At 50.5% G+C, this 15,526-nt stretch overlaps 1 protein-coding gene across 2 annotated transcripts in view; it reads left to right on the top strand.

Moving 5' to 3' along the window:
* The window catches only part of Rab43 (RAB43, member RAS oncogene family), a 22,734-nt gene extending 9,018 nt beyond the window's left edge, over positions 1-13,716 (top strand). For both annotated transcript variants that reach the window (XM_021164034.1, XM_029478413.1), the window contains exons 2-3: positions 7,885-8,068; positions 9,863-13,716. In XM_021164034.1, coding sequence (XP_021019693.1) covers positions 7,885-8,068; positions 9,863-10,113 — 435 coding nt within the window. In that variant the 3' untranslated portion in view covers positions 10,114-13,716. The remainder of the gene's footprint in view (positions 1-7,884; positions 8,069-9,862) is intronic.
* The last annotated feature ends 1,810 nt before the right edge of the window (positions 13,717-15,526 follow it).

Genomic DNA, 15,526 nt, shown 5'->3' with positions numbered 1-15,526 from the left:
CAGTGATCCAACTTCCTTCTACCAAGTTCCACTTTCACTTTCTAAAATTCTTTTGCCTACCATTAGTGCCACAAGCCAGTCACCAGCCAATTAACACATGGGCCTTGGGGATACCTAATACTCAGACTGTAACAGCATAAGGGAGGGCAGACCCTGGGGGGCAGCTTGCTGTCTATGAGGCTGCTAAACTGACTCCTGAAAGAATGCTTGTCATTGCATGCTAGCTAACTGCTTGATTGCCATTGGTATGGCCGAGGGGGTGTAGAAACTGGGTGAGATTTTGGTGCTGAGGATCAAATACAAGGCCTAACATAAGCTCTTCTGCCAGCTCCCAAATTACTTTTTTTGAAAACTAAACTCTGCAGTGCTGGGAATTGAGTGTAGGGCCCATGCTACAGAACACAAGAAGTCTACCACTGACCTGAATTTCCAGCACAGTAGGTTTTAAAGTTAGAAACACTCTTTGTATAGTTTCAATGAGAAACGGATTCCCTCCTCACTTAGGGATACTAATTTCATGACCCCACCCCACTCCCCACTCCCCCGCCATTAGTTACAGTGGTCAGAATAAATATCAGTTTGGTAACTATGACTTGTTAATATCTGCTCTGTTTTTAGTTGAAATATGTAGAAAAAAAATNGGAGGAAGTACCTGAAAATTTCTGTGAAATACATAGAAGAAATCACACAGAAAAATAATTTTATTCCTGAAGTGCCAGGGTAAACTCCTAACTCTGTAGTTCCGACTGCTTCCTGGCAATGCTGAGAGCCATGGCCTTTGGGGTAGCTTGCTTATTAGAGTCTGTGCTTAGCCTGTTCATGGCCCAAGGTTTCACTCCAAGCTCTGAAGGGAAAGAAACCTTTCCAAGGTTTCAGGCTGTTGATGGGGCAGTAGGTGGTTGACGTAAGAAGAGCTCTGGGGAAGCTGCGCGGGACCTAGCTGGTGTTCTGTGGATTCTTGTGCTTGTTGACTAGAGGCTTGGACTGCAGCTCTGAATTGACTGGCTCATGGTTTGGTCCTGGTTCCATNAGTACCTACCTGCCTTCTCTCAGTCAGTGGTCCAAGTCCCGAAGAGGGCAACTCTCTTGGGAGTGCTGGTTCCGTGATGCTCAGCTGAACTGGGCCAGGCACCTGGGAGGGATGCTGTGTTCCAGTTCTCCCCTTGGTGCTGTGACCCCATAGCTGGTTGTAGGTGGTTGGTCCAANTTTCCAGGAAGGGAAGAAGGGGTGTTGAGAGCAGTCAGCCCATTCTGAGCAACTGAGGCAGGACTTGTTTGCCAAAGGTANAGCAGAGATGGTCTCTTTCCTTCAGGCCCCATCTCAGACAGCACCTGGTACTTAATTCTGTCACTGTAGTGTCTAGAATGCTGAGCCAGACAGTGGACACACTTGGTGCCAACAGGGCCATAGCAGGACAGAGTGTTGATAGTGAAGATAGCTACTATAGTGCAGGGCCCTGTGGTGGCTATAGCTGCTGCGGACACATGGGGATGTATGTCGCGAGCTTGGACAAGCCCAGAGGAAGCAGCAGTCCTCCTTGTCCAGGGCTATGGAGACAGGAGAGTTGAGGGAGGCATTGGAAAATGGAGGAGTATTCATTCCTAAAGAGGGGGGACAAAGGGGGTTCAGATGCCATGGCTGTATGCATGCCAGACCATAGAAACATGCCGAAAGGCGTGGATACAGCTTGAGGGTAGGGAGAGATGAGGCCATGGATTGCTCCAGGCCAGCGTGATCCTGCAGGCATCGTGTCCACTGTTTTCTGAGGGCAGCAGGAAACAAAGTGGTCAGCTTTTTCTGGGAGGCCTGGAAGACAGCCGGGCACTGNGTTCTGAGGTTGATATGGAGGAGAGCCGAAGGACCCAAGGCCAAGCTAAGATCCCAAGCTGGTGTCACTTTCTTAGTACCAGAGTGGCAGGGCACAGGGAGGGTGGCGAAGAGGTGGGAAGAGTTGAGCCTGTGATGTGGTGCATTGGACTGAGGGTGTCAGGAAAAATAAGAAGGCCCAGGAGACAGAGGATGCAGCTCGGGGTAGAGCAACTTGTTTAGTGTGCACATAGTCCCATCTTACTTCACACCCACCATTTAAAACAAACAAACAAACAAACAAACAAACATCACCTTACCTGGTAATAGAGAGAGCTTGAGTTTAGAGACTTACCTGTGGAGACCCTGAGGGCCAATGAGGGCAGAACTCATGGCTTTCACTTTAAAAATGCCATTCTTGCCACAGCAAGCTCTTCTGATAGGCACAGTCTCACGAGGAACTGACAGCCCCTTCTATTGGGTGTCNTCCTGNTTCGGTGGTGCCCATCTGAACTGGGCCAGGTGCCCAAGGATCCTGTGTTCCAGGNTCTTGGTGCTATGGCCCCATGGCTAGTGGTGGGTGGGTGGTCGGAGCTTCCAGGAAGGGAAGAAGGCAGGGACTTGTTCGCCTCACAGACATTCAGGCAAGGGTTTGATGCTTGTGGGAGATGTAACTCACTGAAGAGATTTACTGAAAAAACTTTCCTTGCCTTGCACACAGTGAGGGGCTAGGGCTGCAGACTGGGAATACAACTCCTGTGACACTGAAGATGGAAGGAGTAATCTTGTGGCTGGACATGCTGCAATGCAGGAAGCCATGGTTCTGTCCCCTGCACCGAATAATTAGGAATGATGGCACATGCCTGTAATCCTGAGACTGAGAGAAAATGGAGACAGAAGGCTCAGAAGTTCAAGGTTACTTTTGGCTACATAGAGGGTTTGAGGCCAGTCTGGAAAAAACAACCCAAGAAACAAAAAAGATTGATCCTACAGTGACAATGATAGGTGACAGATCGGAAATGCTGACANCTCTAGGCCCTCTGCTGAGTTCTGCTTGTCTGGATGCAAGGCATTATGGGCCTGATCTCTTATTGTGGCTGTGAGATGAGCTGACACTGCCCAGAGTGTGATAAGGAAACCTGGGGAAGGCTGGCATAGCTGCCCTTTGTCACATGCTTCCTGGCATTGCCCCGAACTCCCATGTAGGAGCCACATCGCTGCAAGGGACTGAAGTCTTCCTGATGTTGTGCCTTGATAAACCACGTTGAGGGCCTGGGAGGAATTCTGGGTACACATGATGTCCATATCTCTCTGATACTGGCTCCTCTCAACCCCTGCTTGTCTGCCTCACCGATGTCCTCAGGTCAATGAGTTCTTACTTTTNTTTTCTGCCCTTGTTCTTTGTCAGATCAAGACTTTCCTCTGGGCACTGGGTTAGAGTTAAGTACTGTTAAATACAGCCAGTGAACTATCGTGATAATGATTGATACCCTTTTATAATGTTTATTTTTCCTTTAAATAAGTTTAGATTTGGGGGCTGTCTTAGTTAGCGGTTCTATTGCTGTGAAGAGACATTGTGACCACAACAACTCTTACAAAAGATAACATTTAATCGGAGCTGGCTTACAGCTTCAAAGGTTTAGTCTATTACTGTCATGGCGGGAAACATGGCAGCATACAGGTCAACATGGTGATGGAGAAGGAGCCGAGGGTTCTACATTTTAATCCACAGGCAGTAGAAAGAGACTGTGTTCCACACTGGGTGTAGCTTGAACATAGGAGACCTCAAATCCCAGCCCTACAGTGACATACTTCCCCCAACAAGACCACACATACTCCAACAAGGCCCTAGCTCCTAGTAGTGCCACTCCCTATAGGCCAGGCATTCAAACACATGAGCNTATGGAGGCCAAACCTATTCGAAGCACTACAGGGGCCAACATGATTTGATAGCTATTAAACTTTGCCTGGTACCCTGTCTGCCTAAGTGGAGGATTATCAGTCATGTAGCTGGCTCTGATTGGCCTCATGGATTTCTTGAGGAAGCCATACAGCAGCCAAAGCTGTTGACTGCTCTAGCAGACTTCCTACTCCAAGGCCATCACCCCCGTCTTGACTGCTTCAAACAGCTTGCACTAGACTTTTGCCACCACAAGCGTGGTGAACTCTAGCAGCCATTTCCACACAGGACAGACAGAAGGGGGAACATGCCACTGGCAGCTCCGCAGAAGACCTGTGATTGAGGCACACATGGCCCTTGATTTGTTTGAAGGACCACACCAACACGGCGATGGTGCAGATATCCTTGGCACAGTGTCTTTCTGGGTATATAAGAAGTCAGTTCAGTTCACTTTACACTCAGCTGCAGGACACTCTCTTGTACTGAACCCTGGGGTTGCAGCATTAGCTCAAATGTAAGGCTTCTCCTGATGGCGCTTTTCTTACTGTCTTTTGGTCCTTATCATTAGTAAAGTANAATGAGATGGTGACATGAAGAGGTGAGGGTGGAATCCAAAGCTATGGTAGCAGTGACAGCAGGAGCAGTAAGAGGGTGGCTGAAGNGTTGCTGAGAACACCAGGTTAGAAATGTGGGAATGGAGATGTCGAAGAGAGATAGAAGGCTTTGAAGAACCAACCAGGGATGAGAAACTGCTAGCTTCAGTTGCTTGAAGATTTCTGAGGAGCTGCCAGGTCTTAAGGGGCCAGGGGTCCTAGACACATTAGGCCCGAGAGCTGTGACACCCACCACTGTAGGAGCTAACGCTCCAGATATTGAATTTCATTAAGGAGTGTGAAGCAAGCTGTGGGAGATGAGGGTTACAGTGGCTTCTAATTAAAACCCAGAGCAGTGAACCTCTAGCCTCAGGACCTGGAGACGTAAGCCTTTGGCTACTGAAGCTGGAGCAACAGGTCCCTGACTTGCTGTGAGGCTGCCATGCCAGCCCCAGGGGAACTCCCATCACCTACTCACCTCTTTTTCCAAAGCAGGATGCCAAACAGCAGGCTGAACTTGCCCACCTGCTGCACTTCCCTTGGAATGATTCTTGCCTTTTGACAGTTAGTATAACACAATGGGNCTTTTGCAGCATTGGAGAACCTGCAGTTAAGCTCCTCCCTAGAGGACAGCACAGCAGAGGAGGCTGGTTGGAGGAGGAGCCNTCAGACACTACCTCCTGGTTTGACTCNCGTCCCAAGACATCATAAAAAATAGCTCAGGAACTCGTATTTGGGTCAGCCTGACCATCTCAATTTTTGCCCTGAGAACTAACTTTTCCAAGGTTCTCTTCTCTGGAACTTTCCACTGTCTACTTACTCAGGACAGGCTCCCTTCCCATTGGGAGGGACAGGACAGGGCACAGGTCTTGGAACTGAACTTTCAGGGATGTTTTTAACCTAATAAACAGGGTTGATTTACTGCAGCCATGTGACTTACCCAGTGGGACTGTGAGCCATGAATCCCTGGAAAGCAGCTTGCAGCCCCTGCTTCTCTCTCTCTCTCTCTCTCTGTGTGTGTGTGTGTGTGTTGCTGTGGCTGATGTTCCTTGCCTAGCTCCTAAAGTCATCTTGATGGATACTTGGTAAATAGATGTGTTCTATGGCATGAGTTGTTAGAGAGACAGGAACAGGAGTTACTTCTGCTTAGGGCTGGGGCGTGAGCGTCAGGGAGAGCTGCCCCAAGGTGATGGAGGATGGGTAGAAGAGTCTAATACTGAGGTAGGACTAGGTGATACAGATGCATTGCTTCATCAGGGGCTCATGGAGACTTGTGGGCCAGCATTGGCTGAGAGTCATTAAGTGTGGGACTTAAAAGAAATTAGGAGCCCCATCCCCACTGAGGATGGTGATTCCCAGTCTTTCCATTACAGGGCCAAAGAAGGGCCTGAGACTCACCCGCCCAACCTTGCTTAGTGGCAGCAGAGAGGCAATTATTTATTTATTTATTTATTTATTTATTTATTTATTTATTTATTTTTAAGTAAGCATGTGTATTCTGGGAGTCCGTTTTTGACCTCACTGGGACTCAGAAATGCTCTGGCCCACAGTTGCTCATGGACACAACTCTAGATATCAGAAATCAGAATTTCTCCTAAAGGTCAGGTACAGGCTGAGAAAGATTGAGACACAGGGTATGGCAGGTAAGAGGGTGCAGCACCAAGCCCTGCCAGGCTTCCATGTAGTGGTAGGGACTGGGGTGGTGTCAGGCTGGTAGGTATTCTTGGCAGCTTGAGGCTGATCTTGGCAGTAAAAAAGGCTCTCAGCTTTCATAACACTCAAATTGATCCGCAGTTAGCTGTCAGAAACTGGGGCTTTGAGTCTGATTACAGGCCAGGNTCCTGGGATAGANACGGCACCTGGTCCTCCAATTTTTATTGGTATTGGACACCTTCTCATTCTAGGCACTGTGCTAGGGCCTGAGAATAGAAAACCAGATAGACATAGGCCTGGTTTTATGGGGCTCATATGAAGGGGGTGGGGCAGTTATAATGTGTGTGTCTATGTGTGTGTGTGTCTGGTGTCTGTGTATCTGTGAGTCTGTGTGTTTGTGTCTGTACGTGTGTCTGTATATCTGTGAGTCTATGTGTGTGTATGTCTGTGTGTGTCTATGTATCTGTGAGTCTGAGTGTCTGTGTATCTGTGTGTGTTTATGTCTGTGTGTGTGTCTCTGTGTGTGTGTGTGTATCTGTGAGTCTCTGTGTGTCTATGTATCTGTGTGTCTGTGTTTGTGTCTGTGTGTTTGTATCTGTGTGTCTGTGAGTCTGTGTTANGTCAGACTGTAAAGTGTAGCAAAGCGTGTTTACTTGGGGTCTGAGTTGGAACTATAGCTCGGTGATAGAATGATTGCCTGCGTGTGTGTGATCCAGAGTTGCCAACACTGTCCAAAAAGAAAGAAAAAGAAATTGGGCTGAGGGAGTAGATGGGGCTACTCTGTGGAGGTGTTGACTGAGCGTTCATTAGAATGAAAAAGGAAGTGACCATCCAGGACAAAAGCCTTGCTGCCGTGACCCAGGAAGAAGGATAGGTTTAGCTATTTTGCTTTTGTTTCCTGTTCATCCTCCCCCCCCCACCTCCCCACCCCCATCAGTTTGGCTATGGTCCACTACAGTTCATTATGTTTCTTCTGCTTGGGATTTGTCGGTCTCCTTGGATTTTAAAAGTGGCTATCTCTTATCAACTATGGAGACTTCTTGGCCATTTGTTCTTTAGCTAACCCTGGCAGAGATCATCACATGCACACTGCCTCCCCATTGCCTAGTCCAGCAGGGTGCCTACCATAGGGCATTAACATTTGTTAAATGAAGAAGTAAATGGCAGAGAAAGGCCCTTTACCCTGTGCTTTGGCCAAGNTGGATCAGCAGGCACACTGCCCAGTCCAGCTTCCTCACCACCAGCTGTGGACTCATCAGGCCCAAAGCTATCCGACCAGGACCCAGTGAGCTTGCAGGAGAAAAGACCCAAATGCATAGCCTCAGCGCAGCCTTGGAGCCAACTCCTTACCTCCAGACTCTGGTGGTCAGCATCTGCAGCTGAAATCAGGGTTAAGGGGAGAGCCAGTCCATGGAGGACGCAATGCAGAATTGCCTCTTGTCGTGAGGAGTTGTGAGGCAGGCTGGTTCCTCCCTGTCCCCATCCCCCATCCCATGCTATTTCTTTCTTCATACTGGATCTCTGAGTCTCTCTGTCTCTCTGTCTCTCTCTCTCGGGTACCCTCCTATTGCTTCCTGTCTATTCCCTTTGTGGCAGGGTCTCTCCCTGAACCTGGGGCTTAAGTTTTCTTCACTAGGCTAGAAGCCAGCAAGCTTCAGTGATCCTGTCTCTGCCCCATTAGAGCTGAGGTTCCAGCTGTGTGGGAGGCCTGGTTTGTAGGTGAGAGCTAGGACCCAAGCTCTGGTCCTTGGGATCACACAGCAACCACTCTGAACCTCCAAGCCATCTCTCCACTGTGGNTCTTTCTAAGGCTGACAGAGGACTGTTGCTCTGAGCCACCTTTAGGCTAGCGGACACACTGTTCTGGGCATGGGTCTGTGGGGCTGCCCTTCCTGTCCCTTTGACATGTGTCGTTGGGTCAACCCCTTCAGTTACAGATTTGGGACACAGCTGGCCAGGAGCGGTTCCGGACCATCACCCAGAGCTACTACCGAAGTGCCAATGGGGCTATCCTCGCGTACGACATCAGCAAGAGGAGCACCTTCTTGTCAGTGCCTCACTGGATCGAGGATGTGAGGAAGTACGCGGGTTCCAACATCGTGCAGCTGCTGATTGGTGAGCTAGGGATGGAGGCTGGAGGGGCCTGGAGCAAGCCTTATCTCTGCCTTTCCGTTTTTTCTTTCCTAAGCCTGCCTAGAGAGGGGCTGAGCTGGGACAGGACAGGAGCTGGAAGCTGCACTAGGAGCTTGCAGATACTCATTCCCCTTGTCAATTTCAAAGTTAGACTCACGGTTGAGGCTGGAAGGCATGAAGGGTGCTGGGGTTGGCTGTGCAGTCTCTGTGTGCACCAGATCATCTAGCTGTAAGGCGTGGTGTGTCCGCAGACAGCGCAACTTCTCAGGCTCAGAGGAGGCGATGTGGCCGGCTTGCTGCTCAGAGGTTGAGCATTTGCTAGTATGCAAGAGGTTATAGGTTTCGTCCCCAGCGCTGCAGAGGGGAAGAAGCAGTAAAAAGAAAACAAGATGAGACTCCATAGAGTAAGAACTCTATTCATTTATTTATTTGCATTTTAAAACTACATTTTGTGTGTAGTCTGAGCATGCAGGGATGCACCGCAATGCAGGCGTAGAAGTCAGTGAACAACTTCTAGAGTCGTTTCTCCCTATTTACTAAGTGGGTCCTGCGAACTGAAACCAGATCGCTTGACTTGGCAACAGTGCCTGTACCTGCTGAGCCATTTTGCTGGCCTAGAATGAGTTTTAAACATTAAAAAAAAAAAAAAAAAAAAAAAAGAAAAATCTATCTATCAGTCTATGTGCCTGTCTGCCTATTTGCCTACCTACCTACACCTGTCTGTCTGTCTGTCTGTCTGTCTGTCTGTCTGTCTATCAGTCATCTATCTGGTGTATGTATGGGCATACACACACCAAAGCACATGTGTGGAGGCCACAGGACAACTTACAGTCTATTTTCCAGCTTGTAGGTACTGGGGATTGGATCGGGTTACTTAGCTTAACAGCCAAGCACCTCAACCCACTGAACCATCTTGCCAGCTTAAAGTAAGAGCTTTAAAATACAGGCAGCCTGACTTGGTGGTTATACTTGCCTTAGCTCTCAAGAGGCTGAGAGGCAGGAGGATTGCTATAGTTAACAACCTCAAGTCTAGCCTAGGCAACCTAGTGAGAACTCTTAATTAATGAATCTGTCTATTTATTTATTTTAGGTTTTTTTTTCAAGACAAGGTTTCTCTGTGTAACCTTGGATGTCCTGGAAGTTGCTCAGTCCATCAGGTTGGCCTCAAACTCAAGAGATCCGCCTGCCTCTTTATTCCTCTTTGAGTGATGAGATTAAAGGTTCATGCCACCATGGCCCAGCTGCGAACTCTTGTTACAAATGGTTAAAAAAAATGTGGCGGGTGTGCTGGTGCTCGCCTTTAATCCTAGCATTCAGGAGGCAGAAGCAAGCAGGTTTCTCTGAGTTCAAGGCCAGACAGGTCTACAGAGGGTGTTCTAGTCAGCCACAGCTATACCTGTCTCCAAAAACTAGATTAAAAAAGATTAAAGTCATGGNTGGCGAGCTGGCTCAGTGGTTTTGAGCGCTCCCTCATGTCCTGAGTTTCCCCAGCAGCACCTACGTTTTGGCCCAGATCACCTATACTCCACTTCCAGGGCATATAATTCCTTCTCCTGGTCTTCGTGGCTGCCAGGCAAAACTCCCATGTGCAGAACATTTTTTCAAAAGGTTAAAATAAAAAGGACTATTTTAAGTCAGTCACCACACCTNGCAGTGCTACCCTGGAGCTGGGGGAGGGGTCATGCCTGGGGACTTTTAGTGTGGCTTTGCTGGGGAGGACTGTGCAGGTCTGGCACCTGTGGCTCCTACCATGTTTTCCTTGGACTTTCTCCACAGGGAACAAGTCAGACCTTGCCGATTTCCGGGAAGTCCCGTTGGCGGAGGCGCAGAGCCTGGCTGAGCACTATGACATCCTCTGTGCCATCGAGACCTCCGCAAAGGACTCCAGCAATGTGGAGGAGGCCTTCACCAGAGTGGCCACGGAGCTCATCATGAGGCACGGAGGTCCCATGTTCAGTGAGAAGAACACGGACCACATCCAGCTGGACAGCAAGGACATTGTGGAAAGCTGGGGCTGTGGGTGCTGACCTCCCCTCCTCCTCTGTCTCCAGCCTGTCAAGCCCCACCCTTCAGAGTCAGCCCTCCCGGGCACTGGCTTCTCTAGAGGGATTCTGCACCCCTGGCCTGGATGCTGCGTAGGAAGGGAGATGCTACGCAGGGTATCCTGTGTAGAAGGCTATCGGTCCAAGGCAGGATGTGGACCATCCCACCAGCCAGCACCTGCTCCCTCCATGTTCTTCACATTCCAGGACTAGCCTGAGCCTCCAGCATAGACTGCGGTGGGAAATGGGCTGGCTGTGCTGCCCAGCCACCTCGTGCTGGTGTTGACCTTCTCCTGCCTTGACTGCTGCAGACGTGCAGCGGGTTGCTGCTCTCCAGGGATGTGGCTGGTACCCCAGGTTCTTCCAGGTCATTCTCCTGCCTCTTACCAAAGTGTAAAAAGCACATCAATTAGATCCACAGACTGGTGCCGAGCCTTGTCCCGGGAAGGCCTGAGCCCATCAGGTGGGATCAGCATCTGTCCTCACTGCCAGCTTGGAGCTCCAAGCTCCCTGGGCCTGGCTCGTTGCCTTACCAAGACCTCTCAGATGTTTTCTTTTCCATGTAGCATCCCATTTTCACTGACCCAGTTGTAGAGTCATGGTCAGGGGCCAACTGGGAACTGTCTCTGGGCTTAAGGCCCAAAATGTTGCCAGTCAGGTTGCAAAAGCAGCTAATCTTTCAGTGTGGTTGAGGGGTGAGATAGGAAAGTGGAGGTTTAAGAAAAAAGGAGCAGCTTTCGAGAGGCAGCTCGTGGGTAGAACACATGCTTAGCACACGCCAGGCCCCAAGTTCAGTCCTCAGCACCAAAAACAACAGAACAGCAGCTTCTGGGGTGTCCCTGAGGTTGAGGGCCCTATGGAAGCCAGCCTTGACCCGTGTGGAGAAGCCATCCCTGCGACTGTCCAGAGCTTCTAGTTCCCTGTGGTCCTGGTCTGGCTTACAGTTTCAAAGCAAAAAAGACGAGTGCCCACTGGCCTGAGACCTGCCTGCCTTAACGGGTGCTTCCTGCTGGGGTCAGAAGGAGTTGTTCCCTGCATCTTCCTCCTGCTGACATCCTACCCTTGCCTCCCACCTCAAGCATTCTGATCTGTCAGCACCTTTCCTAGGGAGATCTAGCCACAGGGCGCTTTGCAACAGCCACATGGCAGCCCAGGGAGACAGAACTGTGGTGAACTAGATAAACAGGGCTAGACTCACTGGGGTCCCCTTCAGGTAGGAGGCAGCCTGTGCACTAGCTGAGCCTGGCACTAATGGCATGGAATCAGGGTCTGCTCTGAGTGCTCTCAGGTGGGGATCACTGTGGCTGGACTCGGTTAGAGCTGCATGGCTCTAAGGGCTGGGGACCATGAAGCCCGTAAGGCTTTCTTAACCCGTAAGTCATGATCCTTTTGGGGGCATGGCAGTGACCTTTTCACAGGGGTCACCTATCAGGAAACAGCTGACTGTCTTCCTTTCCTGGNCCCGATGCAGTTGAGAGGGTCCTGCTTGCTGGTTTCAGTTGGCTCAAACTCTTATCAGGGAGAGCTGGTTCCTTCCCTGACCCCGCCCCTGCAGAGCCTGACTCCACCCACGGGTGGGTACTACCCAATACTGAGCCTGCCCTTTGTACTACACATGGTCTTCAGAGCCATCTGGCATCTGTGATTCCATGAGTAGATCCTGTGGGGTTGACGTCTCCAGAGCCATTCAGGAAGGCAGCCTTTCATGGCCCTGCTGGGTGGTGGGGAGTTTGCCAGGTTTTTGGTTCAGGTGTTCAAATGGAAGTCCCATCTTTAGGATGTGTCTGTCTCTCTGAGTTTAGATACTGACCCTGCCATAGCTACCTACTACTACCCAGCAAGCCTTGCTCTTTAGTGATACCAGTGCTGAGCCCAGCAGGACATTAGGGTTCCAATGTACTTAGGGCTTAGATGAGGGAGGTCAGAGGCCTTTTGCCCTAAACAGAGCTCTACCCTTTCCTTCACAAGATGGCANCTGACTGGTGATGGGGCTCACTTGCCACCCTGGGCCATGAGCCTCCAAAGACTGGAAGCCATGAAGCCAATAAGGCGGTGTTTCTTAACCTGTGGGTCTCAACCTCTTTAGTGAGCTCAAAGGACTCTATCACAGTTTGCCTACCAGAAAACACAGATACATTACNATTCATAATTAGCAAAATTACAGCTCAGTAGGTACGGAAATAACTTTGTGGTTGGCGCTTACCACACCATGAGGGCTGTATTAAAGTGGTGGCATTAGGACAGTTGAGGANTGCCAGAAGGCCCTAACCTGGAGTGGAACAGAACTCAGTCAGCCCTGCTTGGCCAGGTAGCTTCTTCACTGNTGGCCCCTTGGCTCACCCAGCAACCAGGAAGATTATTTCTTTCTTCATTCACAGGAAGATAACCTCACTTCCCTTTCACAATCCCTGGGTGCCCTGTGCCCTTATGTAGGAGCAGTCCTGCCCTAAGAGTTTAGCACAAACACCAGTCTCCTTGAGCCCTGCACTCCCCCAACCCTGCCCTGTAACCACCCTACTGTCTCACTTTCCAGGTTCCAGTTTCACTGCCAGGTGCAGGTCTGGAAGGCCAGGCCCAGGGCCCTCAGCCAGTGGGGATAACCATGGTCTCCACAGCCTGCCCATCTCTCTGCTCACTGTCATGTCTGTGGCCAACATGACCCCTATCCCAGGTCTCTCAGCCAACCTGCCTTCTTACAGCACGGAATCCCACAAGTGACCCAAAGCACACATCTTTGAGGGGAGATGGGCCCTCCCCAGCCACAGGCCCTATCCCCAGCATCCTAGCAAGGATGAATTCTTCCCTTGACCCCCAATTCTGTGGCCTGAGAGGGCCCTGAGTCCTGGACTGAAGNTGGCTTCTATGGAGAAGCTGCAACCGTCCCTTCTAACAGTAGTGCCAAGGCTCAGGCCCTCTGCTGAGGCACCTGCCCCACCAAAGTGCTCAGAGCGACCTTTGGGCCTTTGTCAGAAGGTGCCCAGGGCTTGAGGACCAGAACACAAGCAATGCTCGTCTAGAAACAAAACCAGCTGCTTCCCTTCCCCTGGGCAGGCTTGGCTGCCTGCCAACNGCCGCCTAGGGCCTCTGGGGCAATAGAAGTTTAATCTCTTCCCTTGTTTGAAGAGTTACTGAACAGCAAGAACAGGTGGAGGCTGTTGCTGTTGGGGAGGAAGTACCCACAGAAGGGCTGGTAGGGCCAGGGTGGTAGCAGCAGGAGTGAGGTCCTGTCCACTAAAGGTACTAGGGGAGGGGCTTCATGTCTCTTTGGGTGGAAGTCTGTCCCCAAGGACACAGGCCCCAACTGGAGGGGATCTACCTGAAACCCCTGGTTCACACTGAACGGGTTACCCTGTCCCAGGATACTGCCAGCAGTGGGCCTCTAGCCAAACTCCCCCCTGCAGGGCTTGGGCAGGGGCAGACTTGCCAGCCCAAGGGTGCCAGGCACATTGGGGAGATTTTCCACATTACCTATTTATGAAGATGTAAGTCTTTCTATCAAATCTATTTTTGAAACATGAAAAGTTGCCTTCCTGGATATGTCAGAGCCAGTGTACAGTTCAACCATTAAACATTTCTGTATTCACTCTGTGCTCAAGCATGGTCTATCACCTCTGGGCATAGAGCCTGTCTAGTGACCTTACCTTGTGGAGTCTCTAGACTGATTTTCAGGATGGGTGGGTGGGTGTACCTTGCTGTCCAGCCTGGTCTGGAGAAAGGAGCCTAAGACCTTCCCTCTGGTTCTGGGCCCTCTGAAGTAGAAGCAGTCGGCCACATCTTTGCCAAGGGCAACAGTGACTTTGGGACTCTGTCCTGACCAACAGATGGGGTCATGCTGGGGAGGAGTCACACCCTGCCTTTCACTGAAGATGGAAGGTCTTGGGGTTAACATTCTTGCTGGAGGAAGACAGAAAGAAACAGCGCTGTGGTTCTTATTGGGCCCAGATTGCTTGCCTCTCTGTTCTGTAACGTGGCAGATGCTCAGGCGATGAGTATCAGAATCAGCTGCCGGACCCACACACCCATGAGCCTGTAGCTCACCAAGATGACCTGAAGTCATTTCTAGTCACCACGGGGGATTCTTTGCTGATAGAACTTTTGCATGTCTGGCTGTTAGCCTGTCTTCCAAGGACCAAGACGCTGAGAGGACCTGCTTGTCTTTCCAAACCCAGCTGTGGGATAGTCTATTTGATAGTGTGGCTTGGCGCAAGTTATTACTTTGCTCAAGGCTCCAGTTTCTACAAATGTAGGATCTGATTGGTCCAGTGGTATCCCTGGAAGCCCTAAGGAAACCTCACCAGGCAGAACATAGGACCCTGGAGGCCAAGAGTCCCTGGCTTTTTAGAAGGGACACATCTCAGCTCCCTGAGTAATACCTGCTTAGGGCAAGAAGTGACATAGCCCACTGTGCCCACTAGATGCCAAATCCAGACTTAGATCTGCCTGAGGTTGGCCACTTCAATACCTCAGTACCTCCACCACTTCAGTACCTTCCCCTAAGGGTTCAGGTGTAAATCTGTCTGTCCTCAGGATTCTCTGATGCCTCTGGCCACATCACAGGAATGCTAAAACTGTGGGGGCAAACTTGAGCAATAGCTGGTGCAGTCCTGGACTTAGGAGCGGGGAAACAGGTTGGAGCCCATAGGATGTTTTCTAAGCTCTGAGTTCTCTCCTAAGCGTGACTAGAGGGATGAATTCTGGGCCCAGAGTATGCACCTGCCAACCTCTGAGGGCCACCAAAGCTCCACTCAGAACCTGTCCTTTGCACACAGTGGCCTTGGCACAGTGGGTCCTGCTGGCCTTCTCTTAGCGTCTGAGAGCACGTTAGACATTTATAGATCTCACCATCAAGTGCTTTAGAGAAGTGGTCGACACAAGCTGCTGGGTCCGTTACCTCTGACATGGCTGCTGTCTGCAGCCANGTGGCTCTACCAGCTGCTGAACAGCTTACACTCTTGATGTAGAATGGGCTTCTCCAAGTCAGAAGCTCCTGTTCCAAGCCTGAGCTGAATCTCTGTGCCCAAGGCATAACCACTTGCCCTGGCACTGACCTTTCAGATGTTCCCACTAGCTTCAGGCTAGGAGTCCCAGGTCCCATGCTGCCCAGNGGTGTGGTCTCAGGAGGGTCCTGATGTGTAGCAAAGACTCAGCTTAAAGTCNTGCTTTGGACTCAGTCACTGGGTGGCCACACAGGCCCCTAATAGCTGTCTTCGGCTGTGACATAGGGCCTGGCAGGGTGCTCTGCCCTGCCTCCACTCCAGATGGATCTGTCTGGTTCCTGCCACACCCTGTCTGGTGCTCTCTGCACATGATATCCTTCTGTGACTGCTCTCACACAGGGTTTCCATAGTAGATTCAAAGAAGAATCTCTCTCTCTCTCTCTCTCTCTCTCTCTCTCTCT

Source organism: Mus caroli, chromosome 6 (assembly GCF_900094665.2).
Source record: "Mus caroli chromosome 6, CAROLI_EIJ_v1.1, whole genome shotgun sequence".
In the NCBI taxonomy this organism is placed as follows: Eukaryota; Metazoa; Chordata; class Mammalia; order Rodentia; family Muridae; genus Mus; species Mus caroli.
The sequence above is the reverse complement of the archived record's forward strand: the minus strand, read 5'-3'. Positions and strand labels throughout refer to the sequence as shown.